This window comes from Phyllostomus hastatus, unplaced genomic scaffold, assembly GCF_019186645.2.
Source record: "Phyllostomus hastatus isolate PE091 unplaced genomic scaffold, TTU_PhHast_1.1 phas_contig_98, whole genome shotgun sequence".
Classification (NCBI taxonomy): Eukaryota; Metazoa; Chordata; class Mammalia; order Chiroptera; family Phyllostomidae; genus Phyllostomus; species Phyllostomus hastatus.
In genome coordinates this window covers 4,059,372-4,083,752 of record NW_025333999.1, presented here as the reverse complement: position 1 = coordinate 4,083,752, position 24,381 = coordinate 4,059,372, and the positions used below count along the sequence as shown (strand labels likewise).

Genomic DNA, 24,381 nt, shown 5'->3' with positions numbered 1-24,381 from the left:
ACTCCGGCTTTCCTATGGATCTGGATGAATGTGTCTGTTTTAACTCCTTGGTTGTCTGACTTCCAAACAGTTCAATTTTCTATTAGTTCTGGTTATTTTATTTCTAAATTATTGTTGTCCTTATTTTGGTTGTGCGAGGAGGCACAGTGTGTCTACCTATGCCTCCATCTTGGCTGGAAGTCCCTCTCCTGGTTTTATTGCCTAATTCAGCTCAGTGTCCACATACCTACAGTAATTATGGCAGAAATTGGTTATCAAATATATATTTCCCACTGGAGTCTACATGGAAAGCCAAGTTGTGAATAAATAGATTAACCCAATATGATGCCAGTGTCAGAGATTACCTTAAATATGAGGAAGCAAATGCTTTAGTCCTTCATTTTATTCATATGCGGGGTATTCCTTTTGCATGCTGTACATCTGCTCATTGAAGCTTGGAAGATCAGAGTCCATGTGTAAGGGGCCTTATGCTAAGGGTGAGTGATTGGTTAGTTGTATTTTATCTTTTAATGAATTATGTTTCTGCTTCTGCTTGAAAATTTCAGGGCTGTCTACAATTATGCCTTCTCGATAGCTCTAAACAAAATATTTCTCCTTTTCTAAATTTTGTCATAACTACAACATGGATGTTGAATGAACAATGTTAAAATTATCTGTTATAGGTATCCCTCATGCTCAAGAATCTCTACTCTCTTGTTGGAAGGATATCTTACAAGAGAGCTTGAATTCCTGCCCAGTCATGTGATTCAGGGGCACCACTCTTTCTGTACAGACATGCATGTTCTTCCAGGCTCTTCAATGTCCTTGGAACAGAACCTCAGTACAGTCACCTGCTGGTACAGTTATCTACAATAAATTTGAGTAAGAGTACAGTCATGAATGCTGTCTCCAAATATCAAGCGTATGCCAATAATCAAAAGAAGTAGATTACTATAATTGCTCTCAGTACTATTTGCTTTCATTATTGTATCAGTTAGCTATTGCTGCATAGTAAGCATCCTAAATCAAATGGTTATTATAATGCCTTTATGACTGAATGAGAAATCACATGATGGGTGTTGTTCTGATCTCTGCTCAGGTACTACTGAGTCTGCAGCAGCTGAGTGTCTCTACATTATGTTTCTGCAGCTCATCCATAATGTTTGGTGAGGCTGTAGTGCACCCCTGTCCTGAACAAATTTATGTCCATTTAATTAATAAGTAGGTAAAACTAGTTTAACGTAAAAATGAGTTTATAGGAATTGCCTATATTTGTTCACACTATATTTATACCATAGATGACTCTCTGCTTTGTAACCAGTTTGAAGATGGATCTCCAACCCCAGTTAAAATGTGACTCAGCTACTGTGCTCTACATCCTGTCTTGGGGCATAAGATTTTTTTATATAATTTATTATGGTATAATGACATAAAATCAAGTGCACATATTGAAAATACAAAATTTGCTGAATTAAAAGAGACATGCAAAAATTAAGAATGCATACTACACGGGTTCATGTATATATAATTCAACTATGTTCACAAAGCTTTGATTCCTTTGTTATATAGTACAAGTGTAAAACATGCAATCACCCTGAGTCTCTCTACCTTATTAGTGAAGGTGGTGCAATAGTCAACCTAATTCAGGTGAATGTTGTTAGGGATAAATGAAATGTTTGGAAATACTTGTTAAGTCCAGGAACTCTCTTACATGTGAGAAGTTTATCTATGTATACACATGTGTTCATTTCTATTATACATGATTAAAATAAGCATACTACATATACACATGCAGAAACTCATTAATAACCCCATTACCAACCAACATTTTATGTTGAAATACAAGTTATAAGAAAGTTGGGTAGGATATAAATTAAAAGAATGAATGGTTGCATAAATGTGAGATAAAGCATTGTAGAAATTCAGGTACAAAGACACAATAGGAAACTCACTGTACCTGATAAAGGTGCATAATATCCAAATTGGCTGCAGTATTTTTTCTTCTTACTTAGGGTTAGATTTTAACACAAAATATCCTTATCCGAGGAAAGCTGAGCGAATGAACTGAGAGGCTAAAATCCAGTTTTCTCTAGAAAAACTTTTTTGGATACATGGCTGTCTTAACTTCCTGTTGGTGCTGTAACAAAACACTACAGTAGGGGGAGTAAAAGCAACATATCTATGCTCTCCCTGTTTTAGAGGTCAGAGCCTGAAACTAGTCTAAGTGGACAAAAATCAAGTAGGCGGCAGGACCAAGGTCCTTCTAGAGGCACAGGTGAGTTCCATTTCCTCTCCTATCCCAGTTTCCCACAGCCACAGGCATGCCTTGGCTCATGGCCCTTTCTCTGTCTTCAGAGCAACTGCTGCAGCATCTTCAAATCTCCCACTGATTCCAACTACCCTCCCTTTTCCTTCTATATTCTAGGAACAAAGTCATTACATTAGTCTTATTGCATATTTATCATCCAACTTCTTATCTAAAAGTCAGCTGATCAGCAAAAGTAGCCCATCTACTATTTCAATGCCCCCTCCCATGGTATAAAAAAATAACACGTTTAAAGGCTCTGGGGATTAGGATACAGACCTCTTTTGGGGGATCCTATTTATCTACTATAAAGTCTTCTTTTTTTAAATACATTATTTGGTGTCATTCTAAGGTCTGTATTTTCAAAATGGACAAAGCCTTTTTCAGAAGCTCATTATTTGATGTTGTTCAAGAGCCTTTATACCAAAGACCCAAACTCAGACTTTTTAACAGCTTCTAGAGTAAGTGAATACACTATTCACTCAAATTACATGCAAATGAAATGTTGGTTCAGAAGGCCTAACACAGCCTGCACTAGACTCTGACCCTGAGCCACAGCTTTGGTGGTCAGGGAGTGGTCCTCAGGCCAGGAACACCTGGCCTCAACACCACCTGGGAGATTGTTTGATTTTCACAATCTCTGGCCCACCAGGATCTGCAAAAGAACTAGAATCCTGGGTGATCCGTGTGCACACTGAAGTTGGAGAAGTGCTGCTCTAGGCTAGGCTTTCTCACCTTCTCATGTTGACAATGGAGACAGGATAATTATTTGTGATGGGAATTACAGGTGTTTAGCAGCCTCCCTCCAGACATTGTCAAACATCCCCAGGAGCAAAATCACCTCAGGCTCAGAATCACTGGCCCAGGGTTTGAAAACTGGAAGCAACCTGATAAATTCCAATCAAAGCCCCTCTCTGGCCCTGGCCTGTACAGCATTGGTTGGAGAGTGGTCCCAATGCTCCAAGGTTGCAGGTTCGATGTCCAGGCAGGGCACATGCAAGAAAGTCCAATGAATGCATGAATAAGTGAAATAACAAATCTATGTACTCTCTCTCTCTCTCTCTCTCTCTCTCTCTCTCTCTCTCTCTCTCTCTCTCTCTGTCTCCTTCCCTCACACAAATACAATTTAAAAAAAAAAAGAATTGTGGGTTGGGTGGGTGTCTGGAGGTAGAAAGGAGTGTAGGGGGGATAAATGATAATAGAAAAATACAATAAAAAATAAACTATTTTTGTAAGTTTGTAAAATCTATAACAAAAAAGGAGAATCTAAAAAATAAAAGAAGAAGCCCATCTCTTACTCGGTCCATACCTTAATCAGTTTCTAACTTTGAGCAGATCACTAAATCCCTTCAAACCCCATTCTACAAAGGGGACTGCAGTTCATAGCAGCACTGCTTCATGCAGTGGACTTTTCAAAACATTTTAAGTTCTGAAAGGCAAGGACCAACATCCAAACTTACTCTACCCAGCAAAGCTATCATTTACAATGAAAGGGCAGATAAAGTGCTTCCCAGATAAGGTCAAGTTAAGGAGTTCATCATTGCCAAGCCCTTATTATATGAAATGTTACAGGGACTTATCTAAGGAATAGAAGAAGTTCAACAACTATGAACAGTAAAATGACAACAAACTCACAATTATCAATAACCCAACCTAAAAAAACAAAAACAAACCAAGCAAACAACTAGAACAGGAACAGAATCACAGAAATGGAGATCACAATGGAGGGTTCTCAGTGGGGAGTGGGACGGGGAGAATGAGGGAAAAGTTACAGGGAATAAAAAGCATAAATAGTATGTACAAAATAGACAAGGGGAGGTTAAGAATAGTATAGGAAATGTAGAACCCAAAGAATTTATATGCACGATCCATGGACATGAAGTCAGGGTGGGTAATACCAGGGGGAGCTGGGGTGCAAGCCCATGGGAAATAAAGGAGGGGAAAATGGAACAATGTAATAGCATAATCAATAAAATATATTTTAAAAATTATATCAGGTGGCTCTTGTAAGATGCTAAGCTAAACCCTGGCTGGTGTGGCTCAGTGGATTGAGCACCCACTTGTGACCCAAAGGGTAATTGGTTTGATTCCCAGTCTCGGGGACATGCCTAGGTTAGGGCAAGGTCCCCAGTAGGGGGCAGGTGAGAGGCAACCATACATTGATGTTTCTCTCCCTTGCTTTCTCCCTCCCTTCCCCTCTCTCTAAAACAAAAAATACGGAAAAAAAATTTAAGTCACATTTCTGCCAATGCAGAATGAAGCTTCTAATCATATGGTTATCATAGCATGGGCTTTTACAAAAATAGGTGAGATGATTTACATAAGATTTTAAGCTCAACCTATGGAACATTACATCTAAATATATCGCTTATAGTTATTAAATCTTTAAAGATGAAGGAAAATGACAGCTTCTAACTTGTGTTAAAAGCATAAAATTCCTAACTGATTTATCAAAACCATTATGAGGCCAAGGATCATGGTACCCATGGTTTTATACTAAGGGAATGCTGCTCTCTTCACAGTAGAAAAGGGAATAGAATTTTCTATAGACACCAGGAGATGCTCCCTCAAAAGCAATGCTTTCGAGGCCTAAGGAAACAAAACAAGACAAGTTCTCAGTCATAGATTTGGAGAAGACTTTATTTAACCCGGGTCTGTGAAAAGTTTCAATGTTCAACTCTGGAAGTCAGGAGAGTTCAGGGAGGAATAATAAAAACTGGATGCACCTGACTTCTAAACTGGTCTCTTGGGAACTGTGAATCAGCAGGGAAATTTCCATTCTGTCCAGACAAGTTCTCATGGGGAAATGCAGTCAAGGCTTGGAGCAACCATGGGAAATGTGTCTAATAATTAATTAGACACACAGAGCAAGATACAGCAAATAAACAAAGCTGTACGTATCTCTTCTGCCACAGTTCCTGAGTTTGTTCAACCTTGAGCTAGTCAGGTGGGGAGGAATGATTTTTGCATTTGGAGATCTAAGCTCTGCTCAGAGACTACTGCTTTACTCCTTCCTGCTGTCTTGTCTGGAGACAGAGCTCCAGTCTCCATCATCAGCCATCCACGGAGCAATTCATACTTTCACTCAGAGACCTTCTTCTCAGAGACACATCCAGGTGAGTCTCTGAGCCCAGTAGATACTGAAGGAAAGGGTCAGAGAGACTGGAAGCTGAGTACTTCCACCTGAGGTCACCTGACAGCCTAACCAACTTATCCCAGAGCTGAGGGATCACTGTATTTGTTTGCTTGGTTAACTAATTAATTGATAAGCACTTTATTTCATATGCTAAAAAAGAGAAGTGTTGGTTGAACTCAGTTATACAAGGATTATTCTTGACAATTAGTTGACAGAATGAAAGTCCAGTTGGCCTTGATGAGCAAGTCTCAGTTGGTTGGGCATTGTTCTACAAAGCCAGCATGACTCCAGTCAGGGCACTTGCCTGGGATGCAAGCCAAGTCCCCAGTTAGGGTGCATGTGAGAGACACCTGATGGATATTTCTCTTTCACATCAGTGTTTCTCTCCCTTCCCATCTCTCTAAAATCAAAAACTGAAAAGAAATTGAAGTCTACATCAGATAAATAACTCACTTGCCTCCATTTCATTTATCTCTTTCTCTGGAGATTTCTCCTGTTTTTTCATCTGGGCCTGTTTCTTTTCCCCCCCATTTTGGCTGCCTCTCTGTGTTTGCTTATGCATATTAGGTAGACCTGCTATGACTCCCAGTCTCGGCAGGGGGGTCTTATGTAGTAGGTGTCTTGTGGAACCCCGTGGGGCAGTCTCCTTGATCACCAGAGCTGGGGCACCAGCAATGTCCTTTGTCTGGGTCATGTGTGCCCTCCTGTAGTAATTGATTGATTGATATTGGCCCATTCCTGCATGGGTTTGACCAACAAGCTGGCTGACTGTGAGGATCAACCCCAACCATACTGCATGAGCTGTTGTGCAGGTGCTGACCACATCAAGTAGAATTCGTCTCAGCAGGGTCTGGTGCCTGCCAAGGAATCTCTTTGGATATGATGCTTGGGAAGCTAACTGAATCTTGCACTGATGTTCTTTGAAGCTGGCCACTGGGTATGTTGGTTTGGGGTCTCTTGGAGGGACTCTGGTGTGAATCAATGTCAGCTGCTGCCTATAACTCGCCCCAGGCAATGTGTTTAGAACTACAAAGACATCCACAATTTGTGGGTGCTTCTGCTGGACCTGAGTGTGCACAAAGGCTGCCTTTTACCAGCACCAGGTCCAGGGTATGTGAGCTACACACCTCAGGCATCCCAAGATCTGCCTCTGCCTACCAACTGCCTACTAGGCTCAGTCACTGAAAGAGCCTCTGGTGGTGTTTGAGTTGCACAAGGTCGGTCCTCCTTGAGCCACAAGACAGAGGCGATGGGGTTCACCAGATTAATATAGGTTAAAACTCGGTGCCACTGCTGGGTCTGTAGCCACTCAGCAAATGTCCAGGGCGTACCAAGTCTACCTGCCATCCACTGGGCATTCTTGCACACCTTTGTGGTGGGGTGTGGTCACAGGGAGTCATCAGAGTGAGGCCAGCAGTGTGTATCAGGCCCAAACAGACCAAGAGTGGCCATGTGAACCTAGGGCTCTGCACCAGTCAGGCATGTGAAGGGAAAATGGCCCCTGTCCTAGACCCCAACAGGGTGGAGCCTTGGGAAGCACAGAAAGTGAGGAAAAGGAAACTCCCTTGAGGGGGAGGCACCAGTCAGTTCATAGTAAAGTGGGGACACTGGGCCCATCCCAGAGCCACACAACTCAGTCACTGACACCCCCAAGTCTGTCCATACCTCTACACCCTGACTCAGACAGCTGACTCCTCAGCAGGATGCAAGTTCCACAGGGTGTGGCAACAGGGAGTCGAGATTTAGGGGCTATTGCCTTCACCCAGGCTGAGCCCATGGAATCACCTGCTCCATCCAAGAAAATTGGCATCTACAGTGCAGGAGAGTTACTCAGGACAGCTGAGGTACTCTCCTGATAGCTCTAGGTGCTGTCCCCTCAGCCCCAAACCTGTCTCTCCTCACTTGATTTTAGTCATATCCTCCCCTCCTTTGCCAGAGCCCCAGGTGAGTGTCTGGGAATGCGATTTTGTGTTGACACTTTAAGAGGGCACCTGGGTCTCTAGCAGACTCCCATCTCTCCCTGGCATTTCTCCCTGGCACACAGAATCCCAACAGGTTTTCATAGCCAGGCTTTATGTGGGCATCTCTTCCCAGCTCTGGTGCTCTGGGCTGCAGAGCCCAGCTTGGGGTTGACACCCCACTCTGCTCAGGGGGTATGTTTGCAGCTGAGATATCCCTCTGGAATCTCAGCATGGCCCATGGGAGCAGGGACAGCCCTTTCTGTGTCTTTGCCTTACTACCAGTCTTATTGTGGCTTCTTCTATGAATCCTTGGTTCTAAGACTCCTGTTAAGATAGCCTTCAATTGGTTATTCAGTCTGATTGCTCTCTTTTAGTTGTAATTCCAGTTTGTTCCTGGGAGGAGGTGAGTGTAGCTTCCACCTACTCTGCTGCCATCCTCTGAACCCACTATCTTTAATCTGGGTATATTTCCCTGTATTCTTTTTACATCCAATTTCCACATTCTTTTAAAATTCCATTTTCTAAGAACTGGTTTCTGTATAAATGCACACCTTTGTGAAGATGTGCATTTGACAAAGCAGAAGTGGACAAAGCAGATGAGGTTCCTTCTCATTTGATCTTGCACTAAGTGAGGGGTAAGTGTATGTATGACACAAGGCCCTTGGGGGTACAGCATGTGAAGAAAGGGGACAGATTACCTGGCCTGAGGAGGATTGTATAGCAAATGGTCTGGGGACCTGGGGTCTCTTCATGTTGGACAAGGAATGAAACCAGAACTGGGGTGTGCCTGTTGAATGTGTCAAAAAACAGATCAAATCCCAGAGCCCAAAAATGACAAAGAAAAAATGCCCCAAAAGGCCCATCTCATCTACTGTTGGGCCATAGAAAATCAAGGGTGTCTGAATGAACAGGGCATAGGTGCAGGAATGGCAATTAGGTCAGGATCCGAGAGGTAGGGTCTGAAGAGGCCAGTAGAGTGGTAGAGGGGTCAGTTTCTTTAATGGTTGTTTAAATACACAACAGGACATGGCCATCCTGATATGGAGCCCAAAGGATTTTGTCCACAGGAGGTATACGACAGGAATTGCTGGAAACCATTTTTACAGTGTACAGGGCAACAATCTCGCCAACTTAGGTTGTAGCCACTCCTAACTGAATCAGTATGGCCAGGCCTGAGAAAGACAGGGAAATAATACAATGGTCATAGTGTGTGTGTGTGTGTGTGTGTGTGTGTGTGTGTGTGTGTTGTATGTGCGTGGCTTGTGCATGTGAGCAGTCCTCAAAACAGGGGGACTAGGGAGCATGTATGGCAAGGTAACTCTTATAATACAGGAGCCAAAACTCAATCAAGAGGAGGCACTGAGGAGGGGATCTGTCTCCTTCATGGGACACATTTGCAACAAGATTAATCAAGAGCAACAGGAGTGTGGACAAGGAAGTAGTCCCTGTGTCTGAGGTTGCAGCAGTAGCAGCAAGACCACATCACTCCAATGTGTCTGACACCTTGTCTCCTCCTCTTCCTCATGCTCATTCACTGCCAACGCTGGCTCCCTTTCTCAGGCTGCACATGAAAACAAATGCACAGACCAATCCCTCTGCTGGCCACACACGTTCCCACATAACCTTGAATCTCCTTCCTCTCTTACTGGAGCTCTCTGCACTAATGCTATTTTGTTTGGGGTCTTGCATAAATACCCACGAAAAATTGAATACCCAATTCATTTCTTTATACCTGCTTTCCTTTCATCATACCACCTGTCACCGTCTGAACCATCTGAAATGTGATAGAGTTTTATTATTTGCTTCTATGTTCTTCCTCTATCATTGCCTTGTAGCAAATTTTCTTCCTCAGCACACAATACTCACAGCCTGGACAGTGCAGAAAACATGGTCAGTGCTCAATTTGCACTTCTAAAATGTGAGGGTTGGGCCAAATTAACTGGAATTATCTTTTTTAGTGTGGGCACCTTGTAGTGCAGGCTTCCCTAGCTAAGTAAGTGTTCTAGGAATCCATCTGTATCAGTGTACCTGCTGGTGTTCTGACAGTCTGCATTTGGCTCCTATGAATCATTTTTGAAGACTCTTCCAATGCTTTTGGTGAATGCACCTGCCCACACCACACTGAGTGATCAGCAATTTTTGACCACAAACAGCATGACCGCCTTGTCCCGCATTCCCTATTCACCAAACCTCACCCTGTGAGACTGTTTTTGTTTCCTGGAATGAAAAAGGCCCTCCAGGGGAAACGTTTTGGCCATGTGAAAGAAGTGAAACAAGAAACAGAAGAAGCACTAAAAGACATGAAAATGCATGAGCTCAAATATTGTTTTGAGCAATGGGAAAACATCTCCATAGGTGTATTGCACCTAATGGAAAGCCCTTTGAAGGTGACTGAAATTTAAATATGTAAAAATAAATGCACAATATTTGATAAATAAACCCATGGATTTAGTGGGTCGCTCTGTTACAGGATGCAGCCAAGAGGGAGTATCCCAAACAGGCATTTGAAACGGGGTCCAGAACTCAAGATGTCCAGAAGATTTTAAGGTGTCTTCACCCCTTCCCCCACAGGTGTGAGTTGGGAGAAGGGGCACACAGAGCAAGAACATGCAGGGCAGCTTTGCAGCTAATCCATGGCGTGGTCATTTAGCATACCTATAGCCTTAGACTTCTTGCTTAAATATGCTAAATAGCTATGGCCAGGCTCAAGGCCAGGGGGATAGAAAGGGATCCCCCCTACCCTGCAAGATGTGACTGGGGGGCAGGTCCCCCGAGTTACAGCACCTGCGTGGGAGCTCGGAGAAAATTGGCTCCAGGACATGGGGTCACACCTGCCCAGACCCACGATGGTGACCAGAAAACCTGGAGAAGACAGCAGATTGAGGGCAAGTGTGCCCAAGTGTAGGAGGAGTCGGAAATGGGGCTGCAGAGGAAGACTGGCGCGGGGATTTAAACTCAGACATGGCAGCCATTGAGGGAGAACCACGCAGCCTGGACAGAGTGGGGACTCTCCCTTCCCGCAGCCCTGAGAGAGGGAGAACCACATGGCCTGGACAGAGTGGGGACTCTCCCTTCCCGCAGCATTGAAGAGAGAACCACGCGACCTGGACAGAGTGGAGACTCCTGTAGCCTTGGGAGAGAGGACCACGTGCCTTTGCCAGAGTGGGGACCCCCGCAGCTTTAGAAGGGGGAGCCACCACCTGGTTTTAGCAGAGATCCCGGTGACTGAACGGAAGGTGCCAGGAACCCAGGGAGGTCTCCCAGTCGAGATGGAGTACTAACTGGGAAGAACCAGAGGACTGCCTGAGCCATGGACTTCTATTTCCTTTCCTGAGATACGGTACTCTGGACTGGGCAAAGGGGGAAGGAAGGACTGTGTCTGTTTGTGGGTCTTTTAAAAGGGACTTTAGGATTTTTGATAAAGACATTAGGTCACTACTTTAAGTTTGTATAGCATTAAATAAACATTTCCTTTCCTTTTCACGAATCTCTGGCATTGAGAGACGTCTTTCCTCGGGCGGCAGACATGATGGACCTGGGGGCTTTTTTTTCAATAATAGTATATCATTCCAGGCCCCCCTTGTTTTTTCTGTAACACCACATCACAAATGAAAAACTTCTCATTAAACCGTTGAATAAATGATGCCTTTGGGAAAAAGATGATTGATGTAAAAGTTGCATATCACAGGTGTCATGGGGAATTTCCTGAAAGGGGGTCATACCTACAGACAATATGTGAAATTAATTTTTGACTGACAACATAAATTGTAGTATTGCTAACTTTTTATGAATTAGTCATATTATTTTCCTCTTTCCTAGTAGTCATCTCCACCATATGGAACCAGGCAATGGTACACAAATTTCAGAATTTCTTCTCCTGGGACTATCAGAGGAACCAGAACTGCAGCCCATCCTATTTGGGCTGTTCCTCAGCATGTACCTGATCACTGTGTTGGGAAACCTGCTCATCATTCTGGCTGTCAGCTCAGACTCCCACCTTCACACACCCATGTACTTCTTCCTCTCCAACCTGTCCTTGACTGACATCTGTTTCACCTCCACCACCATCCCAAACATGCTGGTGAACATCCAGACACAGAGCAAAGCCATCACCTATCCAGGCTGCATCACTCAGATGTATTTTTTCCTCCTCTTTGCAGGGCTGGATGACTTCATCCTTACTGTCATGGCCTATGACAGGTATGTGGCCATCTGTCACCCCCTGCACTACACAGTCATCATGAACCCCCGGCTCTGTGGACTGCTGGTCCTGGTGTCCTGGGTTACGAGTTCCCTGTATTCCTTGTTGCAAACCTCAATGGTATTACAATTATCCTTCTGTGCAGACTTGGAAATCCCTCACTTTTTCTGTGAATTCAATCACATGATCCAACTCGCCTGCTCTGACACCTTTCTTGAAAACATCATGGTGTATTTTGGAGTTGGGATGCTGGGTGGTGGTCCCTTTGCTGGGATCCTTTACTCTTACTCTAAGATAGTGTCCTCCATACGAGCAATCCCATCAGCTCAGGGGAAGTATAAAGCATTTTCCACCTGTGCATCTCACCTCTCAGTTGTCTCCTTATTTTATGGTACCAGCCTAGGCGTGTATCTCAGCTCTGCTGGTTCCCACCACTCCCAGTCAAGTGCAACAGCCTCAGTGTTGTACACTGTGGTCACACCCATGCTGAACCCCTTCATCTACAGTCTCAGGAACAGAGACATAAAGAGGGCTCTGAGAAGATTAGTTGGAGTGGCAACTATGAAAGGACCAATTGTCCTTGGGCTAAGGAAGTGCTTGTGATTGCAGGGCTCAAAGCCTCGGAGCCAGATGTTGTGACTCTTCAATCAGGTTGTGGTTTTAAAAGTTGCTCCTTTTTATATCCTAAGAACACTAAAACACCAATACAAAAGAACCTTTGCACCCCGATATTCATAGCAGCACAATTTACAATAGCTAGGTGCTGGAAGCAACCTAGATGCCCATCAGTAAATGAATGGATCAAAAAACTATGGTACATTTACACAATGGAATTCTATGCAGCGGAAAGAAAGAAGGAGCTCCTACCCTTGGAACAGCTTGGATGGAGCTGGAAAGCATTATGCTAAGCGAAATAAGCCAGGCAGTGAAAGACAAATACCATATGATCTCACCTTTAACAGGAACCTAAACAACAAAACAAAGAAACAAGCAAAATATAACCAAAGACACTGAAATAGAGGACAGGCTGACAGTGACCAGAGGGGAGAGAAGAGGGAATTTCAGGGGAGAATGGGAAGGGGTTACAGGAACAAATTTAAAGGACACATGGACAAAAACTAGGGGGAGGTTGGTAATTGGAGGGAAGTGGGGAGGGCTGGGTGGGTGGGCTGGAATGGGAGTAAAAGGGAGAAAACTGTACTTGAACAATCATTAAAATAAAATTTAAATTTAAAAAAAAATTTTAAAGAAAATAACACACACACACGTGGGCATACGTGTGCAAAGTTGCTCCTTTTTCTTATTTGCTGGAATTCCCATTTGTTTGTTTCAACTTCTCCATGCAGTTTAACTGGCCACATATTTCAGCTTTCTGCTCTGTCATACAGTTAGTTTCTCCCTGAGTTTTGTTTCTACCTTTACAGTTTTGCAAACTTAATCAGAAATACCTAACATCCCAGTTTATTTCATGGGCAACAGGGATTTAAGAAAAACTTCTTCTCCAATGATGTACATCACTGCATGTATCTTGTTCTTATTTTATGGACCAAATAGTCCCAAGTGGTATTACTCAGGTGGACAAAACTGAGCTTGGCTACACACACCATTCACAAAACTTTATTCCAAGAAATCTAAAACCACTGTTTTCACTTTTGTGTCCCTCTTTCTTTGTACATAGCTACCTTAACTGCTCTTCCTGAGGATGCAGACTTGAGCATTGTGTTGTTTAAGTCTCAGCCTATTGATAGTGGTGCTATAGGCTAGGAAGGCCTGGGGCACTGGCTGGGTCCTACTGCTCACTATTCAGACTACAGTAGTGGCCGGACTGGTCCTTGTGGTCCTGATAATAGTTGCTACACCCATTAGGAAACCAGGAAAACACGAGGGTCATTACTCACACAGCTCTCAGGGACCACAGATTAAGTCATGGGGGGAGAGAGAAAGAGAGAGAATGTACTGGAACTCTGCCTTTGTCGTGGCTGTGGCAGTGCAGGGAGAACCACGCGTCTTTGGCTGAGTGGGGACCCCACGGCTTTGGGGTGCTCCCTTTTGCCATGTGGCTTAGCAGACAGGAGAGACTTTGCCTGAAAGAAAAGAGGTGAAAGGACTCTTGCTGGTGGACCATGAGAAGATTGCACATGACTTTGGATTTACTGGAGATCGTGGCAGCAATACAGCTGATGGTGCCGGGAGCCCCAATCCTGGACATCTACTTCTTTTCCTGAGATACAGTACCCCAGACAAGGGCAGAGGGAGAAGGAAGGACTGTGTGCATCTGTGGGTGTTCTAAAGGACTTTAGTATTTTAATGAAGACATTAAGTTGTTACTCTAAGTCTGCATAACTTTTAAATAAACAGTTCTTTCCTTTTCACAAATCTCTGGCATTGAGTCGTCTTGCCTCTGGTGGTGGGCATAGCGAACCTAGTAGGGGGGGCGCCCGGATAAAAACGGGGGTCCTCCTGGCTGGCATAGCTCAGTGGATTGAGGACGGACTGCGAACCAAAGCATCGCAGGTTCCATTCCCAGTCAGGGCACATGCCTGGGTTGCAGGCCATAGCCCCCAACAACTGCACATTGATGTTTCTCTCTCTCTCTCTCTTTCTCCCTCCCTTTCCTCTCTAAAAATAAACAAAAAGAATCTTTTTTAAAAGATTTTAAAAATATTTTTAAAAAACAGGGGTCCTTTTTTGTAATAGTATATTGTACACCCCCTGGGTCGGTCCTGTAACAGGAACATGATGATTACATTAGTCCAATTGCATATTTATCATCCAACTTCTTATCTAAAAGTCAGCTGATCAGCAAAAGTAGCCCATCTACTATTTCAGTGCCCCCTCCCATGGTGTAAAAAAATAACATGTTTAAAGGTTCTGGGGATTAGGATGCAGACCTCTTTTGGAAGATCCTATTTATCTACTATAAAGTCTTCTTTTTTTAATACATTATTTGGTGTCATTCTAAGGTCTGTATTTTCAAAATGGACAAAGCCTTTTTCAGAAGCTCATTATTTGATGCTGTTCAAGAGCCTTTATACCAAAGACCCAAACTCAGAATTTATAACAGCTTCTGGAGTAAGTGAATACACTATTAATTCAAATTATATGCAAATGAAATGTTGGTTCAGAAGGCCTAACACAGCCTGCACTAGACTCTGACCCTGAGCCACAGCTTTGGTGGTCAGGGAGTGGTCCTCAGGCCAGGAACACCTGGCCTCAACACCACCTGGGAGATTGTTTGATTTTCACAATCTCTGGCCCACCAGGATCTGCAAAAGAACTAGAATCCTGGGTGATCCGTGTGCACACTGAAGTTGGAGAAGTGCTGCTCTAGGCTAGGCTTTCTCACCTTCTCATGTTGACAATGGAGACAGGATAATTATTTGTGATGGGAATTACAGGTGTTTAGCAGCCTCCCTCCAGACATTGTCAAACATCCCCAGGAGCAAAATCACCTCAGGCTCAGAATCACTGGCCCAGGGTTTGAAAACTGGAAGCAACCTGATAAATTCCAATCAAGGCCCCTCTCTGGCCCTGGCCTGTACAGCATTGGCTGGAGAGTGGTCCCAATGCTCCAAGGTTGCAGGTTCAATGTCCAGGCAGGGCACATGCAAGAAACTCCAATGAGTGTGTGAATAAGTGAAATAACAAATCTATGTTCAATTTCTCTCTGTTTCTCTCTCTCTCTCCCCCACCCCTCACACAAATAAAAATGTTTAAAAAGGAATCGTGGGTGGTGGGGGTGTGTGGAGGTGGAAAGGAGTATAAGCAGGATAAATGGTAGTAGAAAAATACAATAAAAAAAATAAACTGTTTTTTAAAGTTTGTAAAATCTACAACAAAAAACAGAAAATCTAAAAAATTAAAAAGAAGCCCATCTCTTACTCTGTCCATCCCTTAATCAGTTGGTAGATCACTAAACCCCTTCAAGTCCCATTCTGCAAAGGGGAATAGAGTCATAACAATACTACCTCGTGCAATGGACTTTTCAAAAATTTTAATCAGATGGTGCTTATAAGATGCTTAGCTCAGCCCTGGCTGGTGTGTCTCAGGTGATTGAGTGTCAGCCTGCAACCCAAAGTGTTGGTGGTTCCATTCCCAGCCTAGCACACATGCCTGGGTTGCAGGCCACATCCCCAGAAGGGGGCGCACAAGATGCAACTACATGTTGATTTTTCTTTCCCTCTCTCCCTCCCTTCCCCTCTCTCTAAAAATAAATAAAATCTTGAAAATAAAAAAAAAAAGATGCTAAGCTGAGGTTATGTGGCATAAGAATTTCTGAGTATATCTCTCATAATTAATATATTTTATAGTGAGGCACTAAATGACAGCTCTTAAGTTATGAAAGAAGTGAAAATCTCTATTATTTTGACAAATGTGTCAGGAAGAAAAAGAGTGTGGTGCCCAGGACTGCATATCAAAGAAACACAGCTCCCCCCTCATTGAAGAGGGGACAGCAGTGCTCTGGAGAAGGGTCAGTGGGACCTGGTCCTGATAGATTTCTTAGTCTCAAACGTTGCAGAAAAGGTTAACTCATCAGAGTTGGGATAAGGTGGAGAAGTCAGACCTCTGGAAAACAGGAAGATCAAGGACAAGGAGAAATAAAACTGACTTTACTCAACTTCTGTTCTGGTAGCTTGGGATCAGAAAATCATTAAGGAAAGTTTCCTTTGTTATTTCCAGAGGCCCAGGGAGAAATCAGGTACTTAGAGGTGGGATACCATGAGGGAAATGTGCCTGATGAGCAATTATAGAGAGACTATAAGTATCTCCCTGTGCAGCCCTTCAGCTTGTATGTTGCTAGGCAGAATGTGTCTTGTTGTTAATTCCCAAATCTGGCTCAGAAACTGATGCTTCACTCCCTCCTGCTGCCTTGTGTGGAACAGAGCTTCAGTCTCCATCACCCACCATCCAGGGAGCAATTCTGACTGGCACACAGAGACCTTCCTTTCAGAAAACCCATCCAGGGAGTCTGAGAGCCTGGTAGGTACATCAGGAAAGGGTCAGAGAGAATGAAACCTGAGAATTTTTACCTGGGGCACTGCAACCCTAATCAGCCCAGCCCTGAGACCAGATACCTCTGTTTGTATTCTTGGTTACGGAACTAATTTATATTTAATTTACTTAATATATTAATAAGGATGCATCTGTTTGAATCTGAGATCCGTGGCCATGGCTGACAATTAGGTGATGGGACTGGGAGTCCAGTGGGAAGACGCTGCACAATGACTGAGATGCAGGAAGTGGTTGCAGGCAAATGAAAACACTTCTGAGGAGTTTTGCTGTTTTGGGAAATGAAATGGAGCCTTAGGCATAGAGAGCAGTTCAGTGAAGTGCGAGTGTTTGTACTAAATTTCTAAGATAGGGTGTAGTTCAGCATGTTTCTATTCATTGAAAAGATCCAACCAGTGAGGCAGACAGCACCTTGCAGCAGCAGTTAGTGAGTGAGACAGACATTGTAGTATCTTCTGTCATGCTGAGTATTCACATGAAAAAGTTGTTTCATAAATCTAAAGTGGAATAACACATATTAAATTGAATTACTACTTTGTCATATGGTAAATGTCCATATATATTGACACCTAATTCTGGAATCATTAAATGAATAATAACTGTATCTGCTATGTGCCAGAACACTCAAGGAACAGTATATATTAAATTATTTTATGTTTTGCCCTGGCTGGTGTGTCTCAGTGGATTGAGCACTGGCCTGCGAACCAAAAGGTCACCGGTTTGGTTCCCTGCCAGGGCATATGCCTGAGTTGAGGACCAGGTCCCCATTTGGGGGCAAACAAGAGGCAACCAATCAATGTTTCTCTCCCTCTATTTCTCCCTCCCTTCTCTCTCTGAAAATAAATGAATGAAATCTTTTTTAAAAAATAAGTGAATGAATTCTTTTTGTCTAGGTCTTTGACAATTTAACTGTAAGTCATGTTTATGTCATTAAATTATTGCTATTTTATTTCTTGTTTCAGTTAGTATTTGATGTTTCAATTCAATTTTGCTTATACTTTAACCTGGTCTCATTTTATCTTCATTCTTCATATTCTTAGTTTTGTTCCTGTATGAGTTCACATCTATTCACATACCTTTGTGACAAACCCAAACATGAACAAAGTAGATGAAGTCCCTGCTCTTTGGATCAATCAGTACAACTTCGAAGACAGAGAACAATGAAATGTATGTGTGTTGAAATAATGTCATTAGACAGAACCATACAAAGAAAGCTCTTCCCATCTAAATAGATAGAGTTGTCACGGTGTGGGCAGGGTTTACAAAGCGTGGTCTGGGGAGATTTTGCATGTTAGATGAAGACCAGAACCAGGACCAGAGTGTGCCAGCTGGGTTTGTCACAAAAGAGATCAAAACCCACAGCCCAAGAAGTCATAGAAAAGATGCCACATGAGAACAGGAACAAAGGACCTAACCCCATCCCCTATCAGACCATATAACAATGAACTGGTCAAATAATTATGAAATAGGTACCAAAAAAACAAGTCTTCCTCTGCTTGATTATAAAAACCACCAATTTTGTTACAATTTACATGTTTTCTTTTGCAAAGTGTGGGTTCATCCCTTTGCTTTGGGTGTGTGGTATGGAAAGATAACGATCACGGTATCACCTCTTTTGTCTTCTAGACAGGTTTGTTTTTGTTCTTTCTTTTATTATTTTTGCTGGGTGTCAGGGGAATGTGTTTAGGGTTCAAGTGCAGCCAAAACCAAGGGAGACTTTTCTTCCTCAAACCTGAGCTTATTAAATCATTTTTTCTTCAACCATTTCATTTCATTCCTCTCTCTTTCTCTCTTTTTTCCTCGCTCTCTCAGATTTTTATAAAATTGCAACTATTATTTTATTTGTATTCATTATTGAAGTACAGTTATGCTACCTTAATTTCTGGTGTACAACATAGTGATTCGACATTTATACATCTTACAACGTGATCATCACCCTGAGTCTCATAACCACCCATCACCAAGCAAAGTTATTAAGATATTACTGACTGCATTCCCCATGCTATTATACTACACTACATGTCCATGACATTTACTTTATAACTGAACATTTATACCTCTTATTCCCCTTCAACCTTTTCACCCATTCCCTCACTGTCTCCTCTCAGGTAACCCTCTGTTTGTTCAGTGTACCTATCAGTTTGTTTTTGTTTATCTTCAGTTGTTCATTTGTTTTGTTCTGTTCTGTTTTGTTTTAGATTCTACGCGTAAGGGGAATCATATGGTATTTGTCTATCTCTGTCTGATTTCACTAGCATAATGTCCTCTAGGCCCATCCATGTTGCTACAAATGGGAAAATGTCATACTTTTTTATTGTCTCTGTTTCTATGTTGTGAGTATGTGAAACACAGAGATTATTCTTATATTATTATTTATTAATTATTGTATTATTTTCCATTTGAACAACTGCATACATATTTTGCTCCACCCTATATGTATGACATTCATTATATATATTCATATATATATCATCCATTACCCATTCATCTATTGATGGGCACCCAGCAATTCTACTTCTGAGTATTTATCTGAAGAAAACAAAAACACTAATTCAAAAAAATATGAGCATCCCTATGTTCATTGCACATTATTTATAATAGTAAAGATATGAACAGATTTTCTTAATGTTTGTTTAACTACAGAGCAGAACATGGCCATCCCAATATGGAGCCCAAGGGTTTTTGTCCATGGGAGGTATAGGACAGGAATTGCTGGGAACCATTTCTATGATGTGCAGGGGGATGATCTGGCCAAGTTGGTTGTAGCCATTCGTAGCTGAATCAGTATGGCTGGGGCTGAGAAAGACATGCAAATAATACAACAATGGTTGTAGTGTTTGTGTGCATGTGTGTGACTTGTGCATGTGACAGTCCACCAAACAGGGGGGCTAGGAATCACATGCTCCAAGGTAACTCTTACAAACAGGGGCCAAAACTCAATCAAGAGGAGGCACTGAGGAGGGGATCTGTCTCCTTCATGGGACACATTTGCAACAAGATGAATCAAGTACAAGAGGAGTGTGGACGAGGAAGTCCCTGTGTCTGAGGTTTCAGCAGCAGCAGCAGTGAGGCCACATCACTCCAACGTGTCTGACACCTTCTCTCCTCCTCTTCTTCATGCTCATTCACTGCCAACACCAGCTCCATTTCTCAGGCTGAACATTAAAACAAACACCTTCCTCAGGGCTTTTGCACAAGCCAATTCTTTTGCTGAGCACACACTTTCCCAGGTAACCTTGAATAATCCCCTCCCCTTTCTTACTTGGGTTCTCTGCACTGATGCCATCTTGTTTGCAGGTCTTGCCTAAACACCCGTGAAAAATTAAACACCCTCTTCATTTCTTTATACCTGCTTTCCTTTTCTTCTATACCACCTGTCACCATCTGAAATGTTATAGATTTTTATTATTGGATTCTACCCTTCTCTCCATCATTGCCTTGTAGGAAATTTTGTTCTTCAGCATGCTATACTCACAGCCTGGGCAATGAGGGAAACATGGTCTGCATTCAATTCACATTCCTGAAACACATGAAAAACTTCTCATTAAAACTGTAGAATACATGATGCCTTAGGGGAAAAGATGATCGATAGAAAACTTTTATATCACAGGTGGCACCGTGGATTCATACACAATATATTAAAATTAATTTTTGACTGACAATATCAATTGTAACATTTCCAAGTTTTTGTAAAGTAGTCATATTATTTTCCTCTTTCCTAGTAGTCACCTCCACCATATGGAACCAGGCAATGGTACACAAATTTCAGAATTTCTTCTCCTGGGATTTTCAGAGAAACCAGAACTGCAGCCCCTCCTATTCGGGCTGTTCCTCTGCATGTACCTGATCACTGTGTTGGGAAACCTGCTCATCATTCTGGCTGTCAGTTCAGACTCCCACCTCCACACACCCATGTACTTCTTCCTCTCCAACCTGTCCTTGACTGACATCTGTTTCACCTCCACCACCATCCCAAACATGCTGCTGAATGTCCAGACACAGAGCAAAGCCATCACCTACGCAGGCTGTATCACCCAGATTTATTTTCTTATACTCTTTTCGGTGTTGGACATACTTCTCCTGACCGTGATGGCCTATGACAGGTATGTGGCCATCTGTCACCCCCTGCACTACACAGTCATCATGAACCCCCGGCTCTGTGGGCTGCTGGTCCTGGTGTCCTGGATCATTAGTATTCTGAATTCCTTGTTACAGAGTTTAATGGCATTGAGGCTGTCCTTCTTCACAGTCTTGGAAATCCCTCACTTTTTCTGTGAGCTCAATCAGATGATCCAACTCGCCTATTCTGACACCTTTCTTAATAACATGGTGATGTATTTTTCAGCTCTCCTGCTAGGTGGTGGTCCTTTTGCTGGGATCCTTTACTCTTACTCTAAGATCGTATCCTCCATACGTACAATCCCATCAGCTCAGGGGAAGTATAAAGCATTTTCCACCTGTGCATCTCACCTCTCAGTTGTCTCCTTGTTTTATTGTACAGTCCTAGGCGTGTATCTCAGCTCTGCTGCCACACACAGCTCACGATCAAGTGCAATCGCCTCAGTGATGTACACTGTGGTCACACCCATGCTGAACCCCTTTATCTATAGTCTCAGGAACAAAGACATCAAACAAGCTCTGACAGCACTTTTTGTGAAGGAAATGACCAACCGGCCAATCGTCCTAAGACTGGAGTAGTGCCTGTGATTGTTGAGGTCAAAGTCTCAGAGTCAGCTATTGTGGCTATTTTCAGACTAAGGAAGTAGAATCTTCTCTTTCTATTTATTTTCTGGAATCTCCATTTCTTTGACCTTAACTTCTCTATTCAAGTTCAGAAACTCACTTTATTAAGCTTTCTTCTCTCTTATGTCCCACAGCTTTTCCCTTTGTTGTTTTTCTACTTTCCCAAAATTATTTCCATCATGGGTCAGAAGTATTTGGAAAATCCCATTTACCTAATGAGACAACATGATTTTTTAAAATATTTTTTCTCAAATGACATATATCATATGAAATATTTTTTTTTACTAAAAGAATCATCCTGAATCATACTATTCCTATGGGGAAAAGTACACTTAATTACCAAGGAAATTTATATAATTTTATAAGTGAGGAAAATGTGAAACCACCGTTTTTCACTTTTATGTCTGACATTCATTTATATACATCTTTATGTCTTAACTGTTCTTCTTGACAAGGTAGACTCTAACATACCAGTGTGTTTAATAACCAGTTCCTGAATTTTATTCTCCTCATTAGGATTCTGTTCCCTTTCAGCTCAATGTTCACAATCCCTCCTAAGCCCTTCGCAAAACAATTATCAAATACATGTCTCCAACAGGTCTTCAGTGAAAGACAGATTTTAATAAAGTTGACCTAATATGACCTTTGAATCACAGATGACCTTCAATACAGTGAAGCCAAATTGTGTAATTACTGTGCAAAATATTTTTCCCCATGATGTGCATCTAGGAACATGAAACACTGGCATCCATGAGTAATCAAGGGTGGGAGGTGGGGATGCCTGGGGTGGGGGGAGTGGTGGGAGGAAATGGAGACAGCTGTACTTAAACAACAATAAAAAAGTAAACTTAAAAAAAAAGGTGGGGGAAAGAAAGTTTTGTGTCCATGTGTAAAGGGGTTTATAATAGATATGATAAAAAACCTCATTAGTATTTTTCTATTTTTTATTGAATTGTCTTTGTGTTTCTACTTTAAAATTTCCAGCGTTCTCTATAATATGACTCATTTCATTGCTATAAAGGCAATATATTACCCCTTCTAAATTTTCCATCACCACAGAAGGGATGGTGAGTGATCACTGTCAGTGTTATCCATCATTATCTCCACGATGTTCAGGACTCCATCCATCCTTTCTGACCAAGGAATGACTGAAGAGAGACCTTGGGGTCCTGTCAGTCATGTGAACCAGAACTGGCAGTTTTCCTACACAAACATGCATGTCCTTTAACTCTCCTGGTTTCAGGGAAATGAACCCCCAATGAGAGATCTTAGATATAGTGATCTGTCTTAGAAACAGAGAACAGACTGGCAGTTGCCAGAGTGGAGCAGGTTGGAGGGCTGGCTAAAAAAAAGTGAAGGGATTAAGCAGTACAAATTGACAGTTACAAAATAGTCACAGGGATATAAAGCACAGCATAGAGAATATAGTCAGTAATATTGCAATAACTTAATTACTAAGTATGGTGCCAGGTGGATACTGAAAATATTGGGGGCATCCCTTTGTAAATTATATGATTATCTAACCACTATGCTGTGCACCTTAAACTAATACATTGAATGTCAACTGTAATTGAAAAATAAAACTAAAACAAGAAAGTGCACTAATCATATGTCAGAACATTTAAAAGAGCCCTGGCTGATGTGGCTCAGTGACTGGCAAACCAAAGGGTCATTGGTTCAATTCCCAGTCAGGGCACATGCCTGGGTTGTAGATCAGGTCCCCAGTAGGGGGCACAAGAAAGGCAACCACACACTGCTGTTTCTCTGCCTTTCTTTCTCCCTCCCATCCCCTCTGTCTAAAATGAAATAAATAAATTTTTTTAAAGAACACTTAAAAGAGAAATTAAAAATTAATACTATTTTCAGCATTTAAAAAATATATTGCTCCAGAGCATTGAAAATGAAGTAAATAAATACATACAAGTTGTCTAAAACAAGCTAAAATGACAGAGTAACCAGGAATGCTATCTTCAAATATGAGAACAAATACAAGATTGTTCTTCTGTATACTTAGTGCTAATAAATCATCTTTTATACATATTTCCAACTTGTTTTTATGTCTATTATCCTTTATTGTTCCTTTTGGCCTTCTGTGATTAGATCTATTTCTAAACCTTGCATCATCTTCAGCCATTATATCCACATTTAACTAAAGATCACCTTTCTTTCCATAAGTGTCCCATTTAAATCCACCTATCTTTTTTCTTAGAAGAGAGCGCAAACACAGTCCCCCACTACCACAAATCATGCAGTCAGGTTTCCCACATTTGGGGAAATCGCAGGGGTTAGCACACCCGGAGTGCAATGCATGAGCCTCACCCTGGGAAAACCACCTCCATGACATGGCATCTCCCCTGCCAGGTAAGTATAAAATCCATCTCTCTTAACATAAGAAATTATAACTGAGAGACTACTCCATCTGCATTTTTAAAAACCCCTCTATTATATTTTTCATTTCTAAGTCCTTGGAAATCTACTGGATCAGTGACCCATGTTAATATCCTTAAAATATTATTTTGTGTCTTTCAATAAGTTAATTTTAGATTCTCACTCAATTTTGTTCATAAAATTATTTTGAAACCTATTTTTAGTATAATTCACTCCTACTGACGATCTGTATACCATAAGTTGTTAGTTTTTTTTAAACTTCTCTTCCTGTGTTATGCTCACATGCACACTCATGGGCTTTTGTACAGATGCATAAACAGCATCATGGCCATCAGAAATGCTCTTTGTGTGTTGTGCAGTTTTTTTCTGTGTCCACTCTCCCTTCTACTCAACAATACCTATGGTCTTCCCTTCAGTCAAAAAAGGAGTAAGATACTGATTCATTATTTCCATGTCTACATAATATTCTGTGGTGTGGCTCTGCAAGTCACACCTGAAATCTAAGGTACACTTCCTCAGTATATTGCTATTATAACAATATAAGAAAATATTTTGAGATTGTTACATTAAAACTCTGGTTCTCCACCAGAGGCAATATATTGTTCCCCCAGGGGCCACTGAGCAATGTTTGGATACATTTTTGGCTGTCACATGGGAG

The 24,381-nt window shown here is 42.0% G+C and overlaps 2 protein-coding genes and 1 non-coding gene across 3 annotated transcripts; 2 read left to right on the top strand and 1 right to left on the bottom strand.

Moving 5' to 3' along the window:
• The first annotated feature begins 11,315 nt into the window (after window positions 1-11,315).
• On the top strand, window positions 11,316-12,185 carry LOC123828550 (olfactory receptor 7D4-like). The gene is made up of 2 exons (XM_045853597.1): window positions 11,316-11,670; window positions 11,956-12,185. The coding sequence occupies exons 1-2, from the start codon at window positions 11,316-11,318 to the stop codon at window positions 12,183-12,185; spliced, it is 585 nt and encodes a 194-aa protein (XP_045709553.1).
• Window positions 12,186-20,330: 8,145 nt separating this feature from the next.
• On the top strand, window positions 20,331-21,290 carry LOC123828549 (olfactory receptor 7A17-like). Its single transcript, XM_045853596.1, has one exon. The coding sequence runs from the start codon at window positions 20,331-20,333 to the stop codon at window positions 21,288-21,290; it is 960 nt and encodes a 319-aa protein (XP_045709552.1).
• Window positions 21,291-23,541: 2,251 nt separating this feature from the next.
• LOC123828636 lies at window positions 23,542-23,704 on the bottom strand. The gene has a single exon (XR_006787482.1). It is a non-coding gene; the product is annotated as a U1 spliceosomal RNA (small nuclear RNA).
• Between the last annotated feature and the right edge of the window lie 677 nt (window positions 23,705-24,381).